The 21340-nt window shown below is 44.8% G+C and overlaps 1 protein-coding gene across 1 annotated transcript; it reads left to right on the top strand.

The window, feature by feature from the left end:
• Positions 1-9636: 9636 nt before the first annotated feature.
• Positions 9637-19677, top strand: LAX1 (lymphocyte transmembrane adaptor 1). Its single transcript, XM_066362014.1, is given in 9 exon segments — positions 9637-9901; positions 11484-11666; positions 14190-14299; positions 14684-14794; positions 15374-15459; positions 17533-18116; positions 18483-18608; positions 18610-18665; positions 18668-19677. Coding segments are annotated over 8 exon segments (1218 nt in total). The 5' UTR covers positions 9637-9901; positions 11484-11577; the 3' UTR covers positions 18724-19677.
• Positions 19678-21340: the final 1663 nt, after the last annotated feature.

The raw sequence follows: 21340 nt of genomic DNA, 5'->3' as shown, positions 1-21340 counted from the left end.
AAGCACACCCGTCTCTGCTGGGACAGACCGAGTCCCCGAGTTCAGGCTCTGGCACAGCTGGTTTCTCTGACGTCCCCTGTAATAAAGATCATGTAGACCCCTCCAAACAGCACTATTGATTAGGTTAAGTTTTCTTGCTGTGCTAGACCCAAGAATACTACATTAAAAGACTAATTTGGGGTTTATAGCTCCAGATCTTCCTATGCTGACTTTATTTAAAGCAAATGTATGTGAAATCTTACTTGAAAGAAGTGAGGCTGGGGAGGCAGGGGCTAGAAGCCAGTGACTGCCTTCAGCCACATATAAAGAGAGAACCAGTACCTCATGATCCAAAGCCCTTCTGGTGCTTCAGGAAGTCCCACACCTTCACTACCAAACCTTTGAACTGTGACTGCTGCCGATCAGATAAGATTGAGAGGGGTTTGAAGGATTTTTCTGCCCATCCTTTGGTGGAAGATCTAAAACAAAATTTAGATAGATGGAGTAAGATTGTAATGTGTGCAGCCCAGGAGGCAGGAGACACATCTCCTAAGCCCCACCCTGTTTCTTAGTTGGCTTGATTTTCCATCTCCACAAGAAGACAGTTAAACTATATCAATGATTTTCAGATTACACTTTGAAGATCTGAAAAGGTATTCCTCAGAGTTGACGCAAGAGTCCACAGGTGGTCAACAAAAGTGGCTTTTTTTTTTTTAAATATATTGAGCTTCTGAATTAGCTGTAGCTTTATAAAAAGAATAACTTACAAGCACTGTGAACTAGTCATCTCTCAGATGCTATGATTCTAATTAAGACACCAAATAATCAATGCTGAAATGATCCAAGCTTGGGTGACAATGTAACAAAGTTGTGTGATTAAAGAAGCTTAATTGGGATCCAGGCTCAATTGTATCCTATTATAATTCTCTATTAAATACTCAAATAATATGTAATACAGTTTAGTGATTATAGTTCAGCCTGCTGAGATTATCATCATCAAGCTGATTCTGCCTTAGAATTTGTGGAAAAAGCAGTAAGTATTTTGGGAATGCAGAGATCTACCTCACTGGAATGGCATAAAATTGAGAGCGGGCCTCAGAATGATAAGGCCTGTGTTGTAACCCTGACCCTGCTGCTTATGTGCTGTGTGACCAAAGGCTTTTCCAACTCTAACACTTTCCATTCTTGCTGTAGTGTCTGAAATTTCTACTAAGTCCTTGCCAGGTAGCTCAGTTGGTTAAAGCATCATCCTGATACGCCAAGTTGCAGGTTTCATCCCAGGTCAGGGCACATACAAGAATCAACCAATGAACGCACAAATAAGTGGGACAACGAATCGATGTTTCTCTCTCCCTCCTTTCCTCTCTTGATTGTAAAGAGTACAATCAAAAAAAATAATTTTTAAACACATTAAAAACTAAAATATTTATATTCAATTTGTTAGACTAGTTCTCTTGCCTATGACTAGACAATTTTAGTCACTGAGACTTTCTTCAAAGAACTAAACCAACTTGATCTGAAAAGTAGCAACGCTGCAGTAAGTTTTCTTCTTTTATTTTTTATTTTTCCAAGTAAAGGTGTTGATCTTTGTTGGAAAAAAAAATATCTCTAGATTGAGCTTATATGTTAGGCACATAGTATGAAAAGAAATAAAATGCCTACCTATTATAAAGTGAGGCATGCTTTAGACTTTATGTGTGTACTTTTAAGAATAAATATAATCATCCCTACAAAAAATATTGCCACTCAAGAAATAACAATTTGCTTTCATTGCTTAACTCTCCTGGAATGTAGCATTATTGTGTGTGCGTTAACACAACAATACACAACATTCCAGGACATGTGCAGGCAGGCTTCGCTTAGCTCAGCCACTTATATCTGAGACAAGGACAAAGTGCTCCTCAGTCCTGAAAGTACAGGAAATCTGTTTTTGTTTCTTTTCTAAATTCTGTCAAATGTAGCACAGAACTAGCTAGTACTCGCCAAGATCTGTGAGAGGTCTCTCTCAATTTTGCTTTGTTTTTTTAAATTGATTGATTTTAGGCCCTGGCCGGTTGGCTCAGCGGTAGAGCGTCGGCCTAGCATGTGGAGGACCCGGGTTCGATTCCCGGCCAGGGCACACAGGAGAAGCGCCCATTTGCTTCTCCACCCCACCGCCGCGCTTTCCTCTCTGTCTCTCTCTTCCCCTCCTGCAGCCAAGGCTCCATTGGAGTAAAGATGGCCCGGGCGCTGGGGATGGCTCTGTGGCCTCTGCCTCAGGCGCTAGAGTGGCTCTGGTCGCAACATGGCGACGCCCAGGATGGGCAGAGCATCGCCCCCTGGTGGGCAGAGCGTCGCCCCATGGTGGGTGTGACCGGGTGGATCCCGGTCGGGTGCATGCGGGAGTCTGTCTGACTGCCTCTCCCTGTTTCCAGCTTCAGAAAAATGAAAAAAAAAAAAAAAAAAGTAAAAAAAAGTAAATTGATTGATTTTAAAGAGACAGAAACCACTTACTTGTGCACTCACAATTAATTGGTAGCTTCCAGTATGTGCCTGGATGAGAAATCGAACCCACAACCTTGGTATTTCAAGATGATGCTCTAACTGACTGAGCCAACTGGCCAGGGCTCTCTTAATCATTTTATGTTCTCACCTCCTCCCCTTGGATATCGGTTCACTCTTTTAATCAACAAGTATTTATAGTCCAGACACTGTTGTACGCGCTGGGGATACAACAGGGAGCAAAACAAAGTCCGGCCCCCTTTCAACTTAGTCTTGTGGAAGAGAAAAAAAATTAAACAGGTAAATACATAATATGTCAAATGTCAAATGTCAACAAGAACCAGGGAGAAAAGTAAAGTGTAAGGGAAATAAAGAGGACAGGATGTGAGAGTTACTCTTTTTTTTTTTTTTTTTTTTTTTCATTTTTCCGAAGCTGGAAACGGGGAGGCAGTCAGACAGACTCCCGCATGCGCCCGGCCGGGATCCACCCGGCATGCCCACCAGGGGGCGATGCTCTGCCCACCAGGGGGCGTTGCTCTGTTGCGTCCAGAGCCACTCTAGCGCCTGGGGCAGAGGCCACAGAGCCATCCCCAGCACCCGGGCCACCCCTGCTCCAATGGAGCCTCGGCTGCGGGAGGGAAAGAGAGAGAGACAGAGAGGAAGGAGAGGGGGAGGAGTGGAGAAGCAGATGGGTGCTTCTCCTGTGTGCCCTGGCCGGGAATCGAACCCGGGACTCCCGCACGCCAGGCCGATGCTCTACCGCTGAGCCAACCGGCCAGGGCCGAAAGAGTTGCTCTTTTGTAGAGTGGTCCAGGAAGGCCTTTCTGACAAAGAGACTTCGTGAAGAGAAGAGGTGAAGGGAGTAAGAGAGCAAGCTATATAAATATGTGTAGGGAAAGGAGCCCCAGCAAAGGGCTCAAGTGCAAACCCCTGAAGTAGGAAGTCTTTGTTTGAGAACAAGCAAGGAAGCAAGGAGTGTGTGTGTGTGGGGGGGGGGGGGGGGGTGTTGGAACTGAGTCACTAAGTAGGAAAGTGACAGAAATAAATTCAGAGGGCTGAAAATGGGGGGCGAAACCTGTAGCTGTAGCTGTAGCTGTTTATAAAGCAGACTTCGTGAAATGGGAATTCATTGGTGGGTTTGAACCAAGGACTGCAAGTGATCTATCTTATAGTTTAAGGAGATTGTGCTGACTAATGTGTGGCTGCAATCTAAAGAAGATTGAAGAAAATGCTGCTTTGGCTACCACACATGCCACATGTGGTCCAAGCCTCATACTAAAGGGTACAGATAAATCCAAGCCCTAATGTCACTGTGTTTTCCTATGACACACAAATTGTAAAAATAAAATGCTTCCCCCCCCCCAAAAAAAGTTAAAATATATTGCTTGCTACCATAGCATGTTCCAGATGCCCTGGTTAAATGATTGATATAATATTCTATTCACTCCCGCAAGAAGGGAACAGAGGCCCTGGCCGGTTGGCTCAGTGGTAGAGCGTCGGCCTGGCGTGCGGGGGACCCGGGTTTGATTCCCGGCCAGGGCACACAGGAGAAGCGCCCATTTGCTTCTCCACCCCCCCTCCTTCCTCTCTGTCTCTCTCTTCCCCTCCCGCAGCCAAGGCTCCATTGGAGCAAAGATGGCCCGGGCGCTGGAGATGGCTCCTTGGCCTCTGCCCCAGGCGCTAGAGTGGCTCTGGTCGCGGCAGAGCGACGCCCCAGAGGGGCAGAGCATCGCCCCCTGGTGGGCAGAGCGTGCCCCTGGTGGGCGTGCCGGGTGGATCCCGGTCGGGCGCATGTGGGAGTCTGTCTGACTGTCTCTCCCCGTTTCCAGCTTCAGAAAAATACAAAAAAAAAAAAAAAAGAAGGGAACAGAGAAAACCATCTTGACCTGTGCCATTCCTATTCCAGTCTCATGGCTGTCTGGTCCCCAGGTCCTTTGCTCTTGACTCCTCCTCCGAGATGTGCTGTGATCTCATTGGATTCCTAACGTGATCATCTATCCTGCACCCAGCTGATGGTTCACCTCTCTCCTGCCAGAGCCTCAGGGTCAGAGCTTCTGTGTGTGGGGGCTGCTAAGGGACCCCTGAGAATGGAGGGAAGCCTGGATCTGTGAGCAGATATTTGTTTATCAGACTGCCTTGGGCTGTGCAGCTGCTAGAACTCTAGGGGAGGCTGCCAAACAGAGAACTCCAGAAGGCCCAAGCAGGCAAGCTCTAACCTGCTCCCAGACCTAAGGAAAGGGTTCTCTGACCTTGTCAGTAATGCCAAGCCAACTAAGGCTTAGTCTGAATGGGGAACAGAAACCATTCCCTACTCTGGTCACACTCCTTTTGCTTCCAGATTCTCCCCTTTCTTCCCAAGGGCCTCAAGTGAAGTGAGGACAGGGAGCAGAGACGTGAGAAATATTTCTGTGGTTTCTAAATCTCTCTGCCCTAATCCTGCTCTCTCACAACTTTCACTTATAAGAAAGGTATTTACTGCCTTGTTCTCTGTTTCATACTTGTCTGGACTGGAGAAATCCTCCAAGATACAAGCAAATGAACCGGAGGGTGGGGGATCATCGCCGTTAGGCTCCTGTTGTAATCCTGCCTGGCTGTTCCAGGTCCCAAACCTTCTAAAACAAAGGCTCAAATGGAGTTCTTTCACCAGGGGCAATTTGGGCATTTTTTTTTTTTTTTTTGACCCAGAAATGCAAAAGCCATTCTTAACCCATCCTGTGGGCAAATGAGAGCCAATCCTGCAGCTCAGGGTACGCTTCCGAGGGCTGGGAGGGCAGCCCACAGCTTGCCTTCTCCTTTGGATGGTGAGTTCACAGCAGAAAGAAAGACTAGACACTAATTTCTTGCTCAATATCTCCATCTTTTACATGCTTAGGTCTTAAATCCACAGCAACAATACCTACGGGAACTTCTCAGAGGGACAGTTAACTCATGGTCAGTACTGTACCAAATGCCAGGGATACAATAAATAAAACAGTCCTTGCCCAGAAGGGGGTCAAAATCTAGTCGGGGAGACAAACATTTCAAAAATTTATCCCAACAACTGAGAAGCACTATCTTGCATCGTGTCGTGGGGACACAGAAGAGCAAGAATCCAGTTCTCAGGAGAAGTTGCACAGATATGGTGACATTTAGGGCACTTAAAAAAAAGTAATAACACTTTTGTTGGCCCTGGCCAGTTGGATCAGTGGATAGAGGGTTGTCCTGGCACACTGAGGTCATGGGTTCGATGCCCAATCAGGGCACATGTGAGAAGCAACCTATGAGTACATAGATAGCTAAATGGAACAACTAAGTGGAACAACGAATGAGTCGATGCTTCTCTTCCCCCTCCAACCCCTTCCTCTCTCTCTCTCTCATACAAATCAATGGGGGAAAATTTTTAAATAACAATTTTGTTTTTTTAAAAAAATGATGCTTGATCTTTGTAATGATTCAAACAATAAGTATCTAAGAAAGTAACAAAATACCTCAAGCCCAAACCCAGAAAAAAAACCCAACAATATAAACCCTTAAAATGTAATTTTATTGGAATTTTACTATAGAAAAAGAAACTGCCCTGGCCGGTTGGCTCAGTGGTAGAGCGTCGGCCTGGCGTGCAGAAGTCCTGGGTTCGATTCCCGGCCAGGGCACAAAGGAGAAGCGCCCATCTGCTTCTCCACCCCTCCCCCTCTCCTTCCTCTCTGTCTCTCTCTTCCCCTCCCGCAGCCAAGGCTCCACTGGAGCAAAGATGGCCCGGGCGCTGGGGATGGCTCCTCGGCCTCTGCCCCAGGCGCTAGAGTGGCTCTGGTCGCAACATAGCGATGCCCCCGAGGGGCAGAGCATCGCCCCCTGGTGGGCAGAGCGTCGCCCCCTGGTGGGCGTGCCAGGTGGATCCCGGTCGGGCACATGCAGGAGTCTGTCTGACTGTCTCTCCCCGTTTCCGGCTTCAGAAAAATACAGAAAAAAAAAAAAAAGAAAGAAAAAGAAACTGCTTATGAAGAAACTTGTTCAAAGGCACCAAGTACAAAAGTGACAATGACCTGGGTCTGCTTGGAATGCTGAGTGCCTACAAGGGGGTGGCCAGCTCAGGCTGACCACTGCATGAGGGCAGGGACCATGTCTGTTTTATAGATATGCATTTAAAGAATAAAGTCGTGCCTGACTGGTGGTGGTACAGTGGGTAGAGCATCAACCTAGAAGGCTGATGTTTCAAGTTCGAAACCCCAAGGTTGCCCACTTGAGCACCGGCTTGCCAGCTTGAGCGCAAGATCGCTGGCTTTTTTTTTTTACAGAGACAGAGAGAGAGAGTCAGAGAGAGAGATAGACAGCGCGGGATCATACACATGATCCCAAGGACACTGGCTTAAGCCCAAGGTTGCTGGCTTGAGCAAAGGGTCACTGGCTCAGCTTGGGTACCTCCTCAGCCCCCCATTAAGGCACAGATGAGAATCGATCAATGAACAACTAAAGTGATACAACTATGAGTTGATGCTTCTTACTCTCTCTTCTACCTCTCTCTCGCTCTCTCAAAAATCAATTTTAAAATTTTAAAAAGAATAAAGTAGCACACAGAGGGCAGGCAGGCTAAAAATCAGAAGAGGAAAGGGGCCTGTCTTTTAAGTATAAAGAAATGAATCTATCATGGACATAGATAAGAGTGCAATTGTTACCAGAAGGAGGGGGATGTGAGAGAGGGGAGAGGGGAGGGTATTAGGGAAAGGCAGAGGCTCATTAATGTTGGTTGGGGCCCCAGGCACAGAAGAAAATATTTGACCCCTTAAAAAAAAAGAGAGGGAAAATAAAAATAATGTTAACCATATATTTTTTTAATTTTATTGACTTTAGAGAGAGAGGAAGATAGAGTGGGAGAGGGAGAGAGATAGGAACATAGATTGTTCCTATATGTGCCCTGACTGGGGATCAAACCAGTAACCTTTGTGCATCAGGACAATGCTCTAACCACCTGAGCCATCCAGCCAGTGCAACCACATTTTTTTTCTTACAGAGACAGAGAGAGAGTCAGAGAGAGAGATAGACAGGGACAGACAGACAGAAACAGAGAGATGAGAAGCATCAATCATTAGTTTTTTGTTGCTCATTGTGACACCTTAGTTGTTCATTGATTGCTTTCTCATATGTGCCTTGACCGCGGGCCTTCAGCAGACCGAGTAACCCCTTGCTCAAGCCAGCGACCTTAGGTCCAGTCTGGTGAGCTTTTGCTCAGACCAGATGAGCCCGTGATCAAGCTGGCGACTTCAGGGTCTCGAACCTGGGTCCTCGGCATCCCAGTTTGACACTCTACCCACTGAGCCACCGCCTGGTCAGGCCAACCACATTTTTAAATAAATAAAAAATATTATGTACTATTAATGTTAAAATTGCACATGTAAAACCAAACTTAGTTTCATTAGAAAAAAGTGTAAAGTTGGGGTTTTGCAGGGCCCCTCAGAATTCAGGGCCCAGGGTGCACACCGGTGCACTCACCATTAAACATACCTACCTCTGCGAGAAGGGTGTAAAGAGGAACAAATATAAGGTGATGGGAAACAATTTGACTTTGGGTGATGGGCACACAGCATAATCAACTGTTCAAATGATGTGGAGATGTTTACCTGAAACCTATGTACCTTGTTGATCAATGTCATCCTGTTAAACTTAATTTTCTAAATAAAAAAAGTCTAATGTATCATGAGATAATAATATATTGTAATAGCAGCCCCCATTTAACAAGCTCTTACACATGCCAAGGGCAAGGGTAAGCATTTTTCATTGTTAGCCCAATTAACTCTCACAGCAGCTTTATTTAAGTACTATTATTATTGTCATTTTACACCCTAAAAATCTGAGAGGACCTGCCCAAGATCACCTCAGTAGTAATTTAAGGTCTGAACTCATGGTGATACCCAACACAAGACTTCTGTCTTTCCAAAGAGGATTCTGAGAGGTGTTTGGTGTTAGCTACATCGTTGAGTTAATGTGTAGTCCCTACCCCTCAAGGAGCTTTGCTCACTTGGGCGTATAAGTTTTATTTAAAGCAAATCTTAACACTATTAGAGAACAAAATTCAACCAAGTAAATTTGAAGATCTAACTGGCTTTATTAAGGGATTCATAGAACAGCATCCCATTTAGCAAATACAAGAGCACTCTGAGAAGTTGTACAAAATAGAAGGTTTTTATAGGAAGAAGGATAGGACAAAGTTATTAGCTAAAAAAAAAATGCGTACTTTTAAACCAGGACATCTTCTTTGGGGGAGGGTGTGTCATGCAGATTGTCAGATTGTCTCTTCTTCCTTTGCGGGGGAGAGGGAGACAGTCCATGTGACAGATTACTGGTGCTTGACCAGAAAATTCCAGACTGGTTGATTAAGATGATACTTCTGGGAGAAGCTGAAACTGCAATTAAGTCAGGTGTTTTTTTTTTTCTCTTGAAAGAGAGACAGACAGGAAGGGAGAAAGATGAGAAGCATCAACTCATAGCTGCGGTACTTCAGTTGTTCATTGATTGTTTCTCCTACGTGCCTTGCTTGACTGGAGTGCTCAAGCCAAGCCAGTGATCCTTTGCTCAAACCAGCAACCTTGAGTTCAAGCCAGTGACCTTGGGATCATGTGGGTGATCCTGGACTCAAGCCGGTGACCCGCACTCAAGCTGGCAACCTTGAGGTTTTGAACCCGGTTCCTCAGCATCCCAGTTCAATGCTCTATCTAGTGCATTACACCAGACAGGCAAGTCAGATATTAAATCTAAGTTTGGAATCATGGGCTTTAGCACAAGTGACACCATATTGGGCCTTGTGATTTCCTCTTTAACAATATTTTAGAATCAGGTATAAGATTCAACCCCTGAAATCATTATAGGTTTAAAATATCTACCCTGTTTCCCAGGGATGAGTAGCTTCTTCCCCCTATTACAACTTCGGACACCTATTTGTGTTTTAATTGTTAGTTTAATTGGTTTGTGTACCACGGAAAAGGAAAGGAGAGCAGAAGGAAATGGTGCAGTCAGGACCTGGAAACCTGAGCTAAGTCTTCTGCCCGGAGCCTCCTCTGAGGCGGCTGTTTTGCTCACATGTGGGCCAGGAAAAAATCAGAAGACCGGAGGCAAGATTAGTGTGACTCAAGCAGGCTAAGAAGATAGGAGATGATCACATGCAAGAGGAAGTTCTTTTAAAAAAAAACTTTTTGAGTAGTAGTCAAGTTTCTAAGGTTTGGTTCCATCTGCCCTTCCCGTGTATAAACTTTTAAGTTCCCGGTTCACACACAGTTCCGCCTCGGGCCAGTGGCTCAGGGCAGGCCTGGGGAACCTCTCCTCCAATAGTCCCAGCCAACAACTGGACCCATGGATCATTTTCCCCTGAAGAGTCCTCATTCTTACTGAGCCCCAATCCAAAGGAGAGGTGGACAGAGATCCAGATTCCTGCTCTAGAACCAGCTGCCTCTGAGCCATCTCTGCTTCTTGCCAGGTAAGGCTACTGGGTAGGGAGGAAGGAGAGTGAGGGCCTGGAATGGCAGAGCTGAGGAGAGCCACAGGGTCCCCTCTCCTGCGGGGCCTGTGAGAGCATGGACAGGGCAAGGGCCACAGCTCAGGGAAGAGAAGGAAGGGAGGCATGGTGACAAGGTACACTGGCTGCCTTCCCTGCCATTCTATTTCCTGTGGAGAGTGAAGTCGGAGGCTCTTCTTCGCACTTTCATAAGTCTTAGTGACCCTTTATCTTTGGACTCTCCCAAGACACAAAGAGCATTTCAGGAGACTGGTAAGAGGAAGAAGGTAAGAGAGTTAGAAACAAAATGGAACAATTCTGAAAGTTTGGGACACTTTATGCAGACACAGGGATAAACCATTCAGTTTCAGGTGTGCAAAAAGCAGGACTGGATCCATCTTCCTGGAAGAGCCCTGTGAGTGAGAGGGCCAGCAGTTGGGAACCACTGAGAGTGGACCTTTAGGGAGAGTGGGGAGAGGAAGGGAAGAAGTGGCCTTTAGGGGCCCTGCTAACCCAGCCTCAGTTCCATTCTAGGTAACACCCAGAGCAGAGGTTCTCAAAACATTGAAATACAGGTCAGCTCTGTCAAAATTACCTGCATAGCGTTTATGGAGACAACCTTTCCACGATTTCCTCAATTCAGCACCAGGTGCCAGAGATATGTGTTTGTGTCTGAAAAGCACCCTCCACTTCTCCTTAGAACTGGAAAATTATAAACCTGGAGGCTTATAAAACACTAAACACCTCAGAAACCCAGGGTGAAAATCACACATGTCCTGCCACCTTGCCCCTCGGTAATCCCACTCCCAGAGGCCACAGAGCACCTGACCAATTCCAGGCACAGTGCGTGTAGACATGTTTTCTTCTATGTGACTAAGAGTGCTAAGCAGCATTTCCTGTGCCCTATGCTTCATTAGCACGTTGGTGGTGTTGCTTCCTGTCACTGACTCTCTGTTTCCATTCTGGCCAAGTGTTTGCTCTTTTCTCTCTGCTTTGGGGGTTGGGGACTTGGGCCTCTTGGCAGTTTCTACATCTGTGTACCTCACACTTGCACCAGAAGGCAGAGACTGAGGCTTCTATCTAGCTGCCCCTTAGGGAGCACCACATTCAGATGAGCTCTGCCCTCCTACAATGGGCATTATAGCCACATCCACGTAGAACCAAACTAGTTGTTTTTGTATTTTGGATCGACTCAGCCTGACATTTCAGGAGTAGACACAAGCTAGGGAGTGTGTTGAAGGAAAGAAAATTCTAGAAAGAAATTAGAAGTTTAAAAACCAATAGACTTATATATGTGTGTGAGAGAGAGAAAGAGAGAAAGAGAGAGAGAGACAGAGACAGAGAGAGAGAGGGAGAGAGAGAGGACCTTTGGTGAATAACAATTTTAGAAGAAGAAAGTTTGAGAGTAAAAAGTTGTATATTAGAAAGGTTTTGGAAGACATGGAGACAAAAAAGATTCCTGTCGCTCTTATCTACTAAAAAAATAAAATAAAAGAGAGTAGTTCTATCACACAGAATAATATGTCAAATACAAACTAATTTTGCCTTTTCTCCTGGGAATCAGCAACTTAGGAAAAGTGGCAAACATGCTGGCTAACTGATTATGATTAGGAGAAGGCTTAGAAGGAGAAGCTGAAGTCAGAGAGGTTGCTGTGACAATGGATGTCGCCACCCCAACCCTTTCAGAAATAAGACAGAGGACTTCGGAACCCAGCACTCTGAAGGTAACTCTCAGCAGGCTGAACAGGTGAGTGGCTCTGTTGGAGCTCCACCCCCTCCCCCCAAATAACAGAGGGCTTGGTCTGCCCTGAGGGGTCCAACTCAGGAGTGCGGCCACCCCTTATAACCAGGTTCAGGTCCACTGAGGCCACCAAACTCCAGGCTCAGAGAAGTTCGCTCAGGACTGCTGAGAGGAAAGGAATAGGTGTTGAGGGGGAAAAGGAGTCATTGAGGCAAAGGAAAAGCTGTGATTACACGGGACTTTCTTAGAGCTAGCTGCTGGCCTGCTTGGATTTCTCACCTCTCAGAGGCCTTGATTGCTTCCCTTACTCTTTCCTATCTCAGGTCCCACCAATCACTCTTCAGAAAAGCACTAGGTCCCACCATGATAAAAACAAAAGTCCCACTTTTCCCAAAGATGTGTTTTTAGCTCCTAAAGATTTGCTATGAATGAAAAATATAATATAGATATGATAAAGATATATCTTTAGGGCATAAAATCTCACAGATCTAATCACAGATATCAATTGTATGCTCTATTTTTACATTCAGTATCTTCCTAACAAAAAAATAAAAGTCCATTAGCAATTGAAACTTTAGGAACACTGGTAGGTATAAATTTCAGTGCTATGATAACAGTCCAAGTCAATGATAATGAATTTAAAAATCACTGTAGTTTAAGGACATAAATGTGTTTAACATGACAAACACATGTCACTTGCAGGTGGCAGGGGCATTGATGGGAAATGAATTCATAATATCAGAACCCTGGATTCCCTCTACCCCTAAAGAGAAGGATTTCTGTATTCTTTCATTTGTTTATTAATTCACTTCTTCATTCATTTAACAACTATTCCTCAGGCCCTTACTGTTCCAGGCACCAGGTGAACATGATAGACAAGTCCATGACCTCTTGGAGCTTATAGTCAAATGGGAGAGTCAGATATAAACAACAACAAAAAAAAACCCACAAATGAATTTATAATATCATGTCAGTCCTAAGCCCTAGGAATAAAAACCAGAACAGGGTAAGGGGACTGAGAATAATAATGTGTGGCCAAGGAAGATCTGTTTGAGGAGGTGACATTTCAGAAGAGACCTGAATTAAATGAAGGACTGAGCCATGCAGACAGCTGGGAGAGGGAGCAGCAGGTCTGAGACCGGGCTGTGCTTTGCATGAGCAGGGAGCAGCAAGGAATCCTGGTAGTCAAAGTCAGGGGACAGTGGTAGGAAATAAGGTCAGGAGGTAGGGAGAGGCTAAAACATAAGGCGCTGTGGAGTCTTTACTGGGTCGGGACTATGGATGTTACCCCAGGTGTGATAGGAAGTCGTGGAAGGTTGCAAGCAGAAGAAGGGTGCAATCTGATCTACTGAGAGGATCACACTGGTTCCTGTATGTTGGGGCTGAGAGTGAAAGCAAGATCACCCACTAGGAAGGTTATTGTAAAGGTCCATGTGGAGCACGTGGTGGCTTAGGCCAGGCGGTAGCAGTGGAGGAGTGAGGGGTAGTTGGGTTTGGGCTAGATGCTGATTGACCAGGAGTGGGACATGAAAGAAAGAGAGCAGTGAAGGATAATTTTAGATGGAGCTACTAGATGATGAGAGACAGCAGAGGGGGAGCAGGCTTATGGGGAAAGAACAGGAATTCTATTTCAGACACATTTGGTTTACGATGATCTGTTAGGCAGCCCAGTGGAAATGTCCGGTATAGAGTTGGATAAACAAGCCTAGAACTCACGAAGAAAAAAGTCTTCTCTGGTAGATGACCTGGTCTCTAATATTTGGGGGTAGTTCTGCTAGTGATTTTTTTCTGTGAAAAAAAACAGCAACCTGGCTGCTTGCTGTTACAACAGGCAATGAAGCACAGTAACCCCATCCCTGCAGGGAAACTGCAACTGGCACCGAACTTGCTCAGTGCATTTGCATTGGTTAAATTCCACAGAACAGAGTGTTGCTTGGAGACCAGCTCCACAAGTTGATGCTGTGAGGTTACTCAAGTGCACACAAGCTGGACTCTGTCACAGAGTCACTCCCTAATTGTAAATTGGGTAATCCTTTCTTCCTGAAAGACAGGAAGCCCAGAAGTGAGAACAAGGGACAACAAGGGCAGATGAACTTGTCTTTGTCAGTTTGGAGGTCAATGTGATGCAGTTGAAAGAGCATTACCTTTGGGCCCCAACAGACCTTGACTCATATTCATCTTTGTTCCTTTCTCCTTGTGTGATTTTTGATATGTTACTTGACCTTTCTGAGTCCAAATCTCAGGTCCCTTGCCCACAAAGAGAGACAGGATTGTTGTAAAGCTTTAATAAGTTTCACATGCAAACCCTTGGCATCCAATGAGCATTCACACAGGATAGTTCCTTCTCCTGTGTCCAATTTCCCTCTGTCTATGGAGAGATGACCCTCTCCCCCACACAGCCCACCCCAACTCGGCCTCCCTTCACCAGGCTCCCATTCCGAATCCTCAGGCTCTAACTCCTGAGGGAAGTAACTTCTCCAACCTCCCCATTCTCCCGGGCTGGAGTATGGCACTCAGTTTTCCTCACAGAAATGAAGACCATCGCAGCAGCATCTTTTCTGGGTTTGCGGGACTGCTCGCCGTCCTCCTGGTCATCATGGTTCTCTGCGGCCTGTGGAACTGGAATAAACAGAAGAAGCGTGAGTCCCTTGTTTGTCCAAAGTTGAGACGCACTAGGACCAATAATCTAGCTTGGCACTTAAAGACCTGTTTATGCCCTAGAGCTAAACTATTGCAACCAGGAGCCCTCTGTTTTTGGTCCTTGTCTCCCTCAAGATTCTAGGCTGTGGTTCTAAAGGTCTTAGTGCTAATTGGAGTTCCGTTTTGAAAGTCATTGCTCTATTACTCCTGGGCCCTTGCTTTCTTTCCCTGCTCTGTCCACTGAGTCCCTCTTCTTATAGCTCAAATGGAATTTGTCAAGTATGAAAGTGTATTTGTTGATGATGCAGGGCACGCGGGAGGGGGGGGGTACCTTCAGGGACCATCTCATCTCCAAAACTCCCTTCTCCCTTGTTGCTATGCAGGGCGAATTCCTTACCTGCAAGTTACCATCATGCCTTTGCTCACTGAGCATCGATCCAGACAGCGAGCCAAAAATATTTATGAACTCTTGCCCAGGAGGCAGGAAGAGCTAGGTAGGTTTATCTTTCCGATCCATGGAATCCAGACGTAAGACATTTCTGTCCTGAATGCACCTCTCACCATATGGAAGCAACTTTCTCTAAACTTCCAGAGTTTTCTGCCCTTCAGGGAGCATGGAGAAGAATGGGATAGATAAACTGTAAGATGCAAAGTCAGCGAGGGACCAAGAAACTCTAAAAAGGGAGCAGGAGGGTTTCTAGGTTTGGGGTTTGGGTTTTTCCTGATGTTAAGGTAACAGAGTACAGATGAATGTGTCCAGGGTGGGGAAGACATTCTGAGAGTGAACCAGCCGGCATCACAGGCAGCGAGGGCTCACACAGGAGCTCCCTGCCCAGCCCTGCCCCTGTGCTAGTGTCCTCTGGCACCACAGAAGCTGAGAAGGGCTCCAGGCCTCAGAGCACATCATCCTTATAGCTCTGGCCCTCACCATCCTTATAGCTCTGGTCCTCTCACCACAGAACGCCAGCTTGAAATACCAGACACCACACAAACCCACTTCAAGCCTGATGCGGGGAGTGTACAGGCCGAAGCCACGACTGGCTATCATCAGGATTTGTCCTCTTTCCTTTCAGGGAGACGTCAGTCGAGAAGTCTTCGTATCTTCAGTATTGAGAGCCTCCTCTCTAGAAACTCTGACAGCCCTCCCTCCACGCATGTGGTAAGGGAAATGACCAGCCCCTTGGGAGAAATGACTTGTCTCTGGCAGAAGAATTGAGGTGAAAGAGTTGTAGATCCCAGATCTTGAGTCACTGCAGACAAACAGCATGTTCTTTGGCACTTACCCTACCAGACTTATTAATAAATCCGGAAGACTAGCCTCAAGACCTCCCTCCTGCCCAAGGTGAAAAATTAAGAAAGATGTGAGCTAGTGCTTGGGCTTTCAAGAAGGGCACTTCCACACATGTCTTCTAGGACATGATGTTAGAAAGGCAATGGGGCCTGACCAGGTGGTGGTGCAGTGGATAGAGCGTCGGACTACGATGCCGAGGACCCAGGTTCGAGACCCCGAGGTCGCCAGCTTGAGCGCGGGATCATCTGGTTTGAGCAAAAAGCTCACAAGCTTGGACCCAAGGTCGCTGGCTCGAGCAAGGGGTTACTGGGTCTGCTGAAGGCCCATGGTCAAGGCACATATGAGAAAGCAATCAATGAACAACTAAGGTGTCGCAATGCGCAATGAAAAACTAATGATTGATGCTTCTCATCTCTCCGTTCCTGTCTGTCTGTCCCTGTCTATCCCTCTCTCTGACTCTCTCTCTGTCTCTGCAATAAAAAAAAAAAAGGCAATGGGTTGCTTTAACAAAGACATGATAACATGCTTATTCAAATGATGTGATCCTCTTTAGAGCAATTGCCTCAGGAAGGTCACAGATATTCCAACATTGCTATTGGTGTTCAAAACAGACTTAAAACACTGCTTTGGGAATTATTTCTGGGCCTGTGTCCAATCATTTCAATTATCCTTCACAGCACAAATAGCCATAAGTCACTGAGCACTGTAGCTAGTATAGAAAGTGTTTGATCAAATGGGGGCTATCCTTTGAGGTTACAAGGAGAATATTACAAGTAATAGCAGTAACCCCATGTGTCTTATGCTATGGCTCTGACAGCAGCTCCCCACGAAGCAATCCCACACAATGTGGGGCAAAGGCACAGGGACAGCCAATGGGCCGCTTTGAAGCTCATTTTCATAGATAATTTCTTATTCACTTGTTAAAGAATCAGTCCCTTCAGTTTCATGGTCATCTCAGTAAATGCACTCCTGCTGCTGATGGTGACTCTGCTGCTACCCAGATTCCCCTTAACCATGCTGCTACCTCCACGTCGCCACCTTTGCTTCCTCCTCTTCCTGCATGTCCCGTCCTTGGACTCCACTGATCCAGGGCAAGGAGGAGGACACTCCATTGCCAACGCTAGTTGCAGGTCTTGGGTGGGTCCTGAGGAAATTCTGCATATAGAGCTTGAATCCTAAACTGACTTCAGCTCACAAACATTGTTGCTTGGACTCTGTAGTATTTGAAGCACATTTGAGACAGTTGCCAACATTTAAAAATCTAAAAAGTTTCGCATTAAAGTCCAGATGTCCAGCTTTTCTTGAAAATTCAGAAGTTCTGGAAACATCAGACCAGCATACCTAAATACCTATAATCAGCTAAGCCTGATTATGGCAATAAAAATGCAAGCATTTTTGTGTTTCCTGTGTGCCAGGAGCAATTCTAAACACGTCTCATGTAGTGATCCATTTACTTTTCACCAAAATCTCATAATATAGATATTACAATTATCCCCATTTTATAAGGTAAGAAACTAAGGTACAAAAAGATTAGGTAACTTGCCCAAACTCAGCAGAGAGTGGTGAAGTCAGGATTTGTACCCTCAGTCTGATCCTAAGTCTTTACCTTTAGCAACTATGCTATATTACTCCTCAATGCACTCCGAGGTGGCAGGCTTTCTCCACTTTATTTATCCCTCCACTCCTCATTGAACCCCTACATTGTGGCCAAAAAACAGTTACAACTTATCATCGCATTTATACCGTTACTTTCCCTAAACTCAGCCCATTTTGCTCATACCTACCCAGCCTTGCATTTGGAGACCCCTGATTCAGAGCTATTCTATAAGGTGGAGAACTGAGTGAAGGAACAATCAGATCACAGTACTGGGTGGGGAAGAACAAAGGTTTTGTCCATATTTCTGCTTCTATCTTGTCACTGACTTTCTTTTCTTATCATAGCCCTCCCAAGCAGGCAATGCCTTCCAGGTGCACAGAGCCCAGACTCACGCTGTAGACATCTTTGGCAATGCTGCTGGGCCCCAGGTTTGTGGGAACCTCACTCTGTCAGCACACTACACCAACGTCAGAGCATCTGGAGACTTCCTGAGCATTTCTTCAGAGGATTCGAGAGATTATGTCAATGTCCCCACAGCAGAAGAGATTGCTGAGACTCTAGCTTCTGCCAACAACCCCCCTGGGAACTTCTTTGCCCTCTCAAGTACTCAAGAGCTGGAATTTACTGATAAAAGGGGCAAGGGCTGTGACAATGCCAGTGACTGTACCAGTTTTTGGTCTCCAAGAACTGAAAACGGTGATCCACTCAGTGATGAGGAAGGTTCTTCTCTGACCTCACATGACTATGTCAACATGGCAGGGTTGGATCTTGGAGCAGTCCAGGAGAAGCAACCCTGGATACCTTTTCAGGACTGCAGAGATTATGAAAATGTCCTGCCAGCCGATCCCAATGGAAGCCAGTAGCAGGAAGAAGTGACGTCCTCAAACACAAACCATCCAGAGGGCAGGACAGATGGTCTAGAGCAGGGGTCCCCAAACTACGGCCCGCGGGCCGCATGCGGCCCCCTGAGGCCATTTATCCGGCCCCCGCTGCACTTCTGGAAGGGCACTTCTTTCATTGGTGGTCAGTGAGAGGATCATAGTTCCCATTGAAATATTAGTCAGTTTGTTGATTTAAATTTACTTGTTCTTTATTTTAAATATTGTATTTGTTCCCATTTTGTTTTTTTACTTTAAAATAAGATATGTGCAGTGTGCATAGGAATTTGTTCATAGTTTTTTTTATAGTCCGGCCCTCCAACGGTCTGAGGGACAGTGAACTGGCCCCCTGTGTAAAAGTTTGGGGACCCCTGGTCTAGAGGGACCCAAGTCCAACTTGTCATGCAATCAGGGAGGTTCCTGGTTTTAGGGGATTATGTGATTTATCAACAATCTGCACAGAGTGAGAATAGTCAGATGAAACATGGACAAGAGATGTTAAATGAGGACTCTAATGACTACGATACTGTGCTAGTTGCCAAGTAAAGAGGCAGCAGCTCAGCAGCATCCAGATACATGGCTCCTTCCTGATGAATTAAGGCCCACCCACCCAGCTAGAAGCCACATGTACCAGTCTATCCTGCCGGATCCAAGTGAAGACCCTTGACCATCCTCGTATTTCAGTGGATTAATATGTTTAGGCTAAAAGGAGGCTGAGATGAGTAGGGAGCTAAGAGGCTCACAGAGGTTTGGAAAAGCTAGAAAGAAATGATTTTCAAACAGGTACCACTATCTTTCATGCCAACCCAAGAAGTTTTTCTAAAACTGCCTTTTAAGACTGTTAGGAGATAAGAAATGAGAGAATACGTACATTAGTGCACCATGGAAATACAAAGTAGTCTAAAATCATTAGCTTCACTAATACTAAAGCAAAATTCAGATTAGTTTATAATCCAGGCAGAGGCTAATAGAAAGGAAAAAGTTCAGTGGGGGTGGGGGACAGCTTCCACTTTATTTTATTTTTTATTGATTTTAGAAAGAGACAGAGACAGAAAAAAATATCAATTTGTTATTCCACTTAATTATGCATTCTTTGGTTGACTCTTATATGTGCCACAAAACCTTAGCATATCGGAATGATGCTCTAACCAACTGAGCAACCCAGGCAGGGCAAGTTTCCATTTCAAAATGAGAATGGACAACCAGATGCTGGAGATGTAGGACAACAGGGACTCTCACTTATTGCTGATGGGATTGAAAAGCATAACCTCCACTTTAGAAAACTATTTGGCAATTTCTTATAAACAAACATTTATACAACTCAGCCATTCTACTGTTGCATATTTACTCAAGTGAATTAAAAACTTGTATTCACACACCAAAAAAAAAAAAAAAAAATGATTGCTTACAGTGGTTTTATTCACATTTGCTAAAAACTAGAAATAACCCAGATGTCCTTCAACAAGTGAATGGACAAACTGTGTTATTTTCATACAATGAATATTCATACTCAACAGTAAAAGGGAATGAACTATTCATGAATGCAACAATATGGACAAATCTTAAATGCATCTTTCTAAGTGAAAGAAGCTAGACCTAAATATCAACCTATCCTATGACTCCATTTATAGGACATTTGGAAAAGGGAAAACTACAGGGATGGGAAATAGGTTAGTGGCTGGCAAGTTTGAGGAAAGGGGAGTGTGTGTGTGTGGGGGGGGGGGTGTGCGCCACAAAGAAATTTTTAGGATAATGGAGCTGTTCAGTACGGTAATGTAATAATGGTGAATACATAACTCTATGCATTTGTCAAAATGCAAAAAACTGTATAGCATATGGAGTGACTTCTATTGCATGCAAATTAAAAAATTGACCAGACTATCTGGAGAACCCGTGATGAAATGCAGATTGTGATAAATGAATCTAACTGTATTACAAATACACTGCTCACAAAAATTAGGGGATATTTCAAAATGAATATAAAGCTATAAAATATCCCCTAATTTTTGTGAGCAGTGTAGTATATATGACATAATCTTACTGAAGAGGGTAGAGGAAGAAAGAGCTGACCTAATTAACTTTGGAATACAATGTTTTTACTTGAAACTGTAAAAGAAAGACACAAAGAACTCAACAAAACACTGCATTCTAGATGGTGAATTTGTACTTCACAGGCATTTAGGTTAGCAATTCTGAAACTACTTTAAGTGTATACTAACGTTAGATAAATAAGTAAATATACAATATTATAGCTAAGGAGAGGCAGGTTTCTTACTATCAGAGAAATAAGCAAGTAGAAAAGGCTCCAGCAAACTCTCTGGTGCTGGATTAGAGTTGAGAGTATCATTTGAACTCATATTTATTTTAATATGTATGAATAGATACAGAAATCAATATAGATATGTGTGTCTGCATAGGCCAGTATTTATACACCTTTTAGCTCTGTCCACTGGAGGATCTGATGTGCTAACACCCTAACAACAATGGACACACTTAGCACTAGAGCTTGGTTTCAAAATATCATTCCTAATAAAAGGAACCAGAGCTCTTGGGAGAAATGGATATTTCTAGGACTGGGGCAGAGAAAACACAGGTTGAACTTAACCATCTTGTAGAAAAGAAAAGAAAAGAAAAGAAAAGGGAATGGAAGGGAGGGAAGGGAAGGGAAGAGAAGGGAAGAGAAGGGAAGGGAAGGGAAGGAAAAGATAAAGAAAAGAAAAAGAAAGAAAAGCAATGAGAAGAAAAGAAAAGAAAACTAGTGGGGGGTGTGGAGAAAAGACAAGAAAAGTGAAAGCATATCTAAAGGAGCCATTTGAAAGATCTCCCAAAGGCAAAACTAGAACAATTTGAGCAATATAAAATAAAATAAATTTATAACTGTAAAGCCAGTATCCACAGCCACCATCACAGCCACCTGGTCCATGCAGGTTTGCATTTGATTCAGTCAGACAGTAATGAAACAATGGAGCCAAAAGCTGATGGGCCATCACCTTTAATCCTATCTTGCACCCGGCAGGCAAGTAAAAACACAAACTGGGCTCCAATACCCACTCATTCAGTGCTTACAAAGTTACTGACTTATCTGAGTTTCCTAGAATCAAGGGTTTCTAGCTCACCAGACTTATTCACCTCTGTTCCCCAACTCCTTCCTTCTCCCTGCACAAACTGCACAAACTGGCTTGTTCTTCAGCACTCCACCATCTTGGCTGCTTCTCCTGGCCTCCTCCACATGGCCTTTCTCTTCTCTCCTCTCTAATGCTAATCTCAGGAACCG

Source organism: Saccopteryx leptura, chromosome 2 (genome assembly GCF_036850995.1).
Source record: "Saccopteryx leptura isolate mSacLep1 chromosome 2, mSacLep1_pri_phased_curated, whole genome shotgun sequence".
NCBI classification, from domain to species: domain Eukaryota; kingdom Metazoa; phylum Chordata; class Mammalia; order Chiroptera; family Emballonuridae; genus Saccopteryx; species Saccopteryx leptura.
This window is presented reverse-complemented; position numbering and strand designations above follow the sequence as displayed.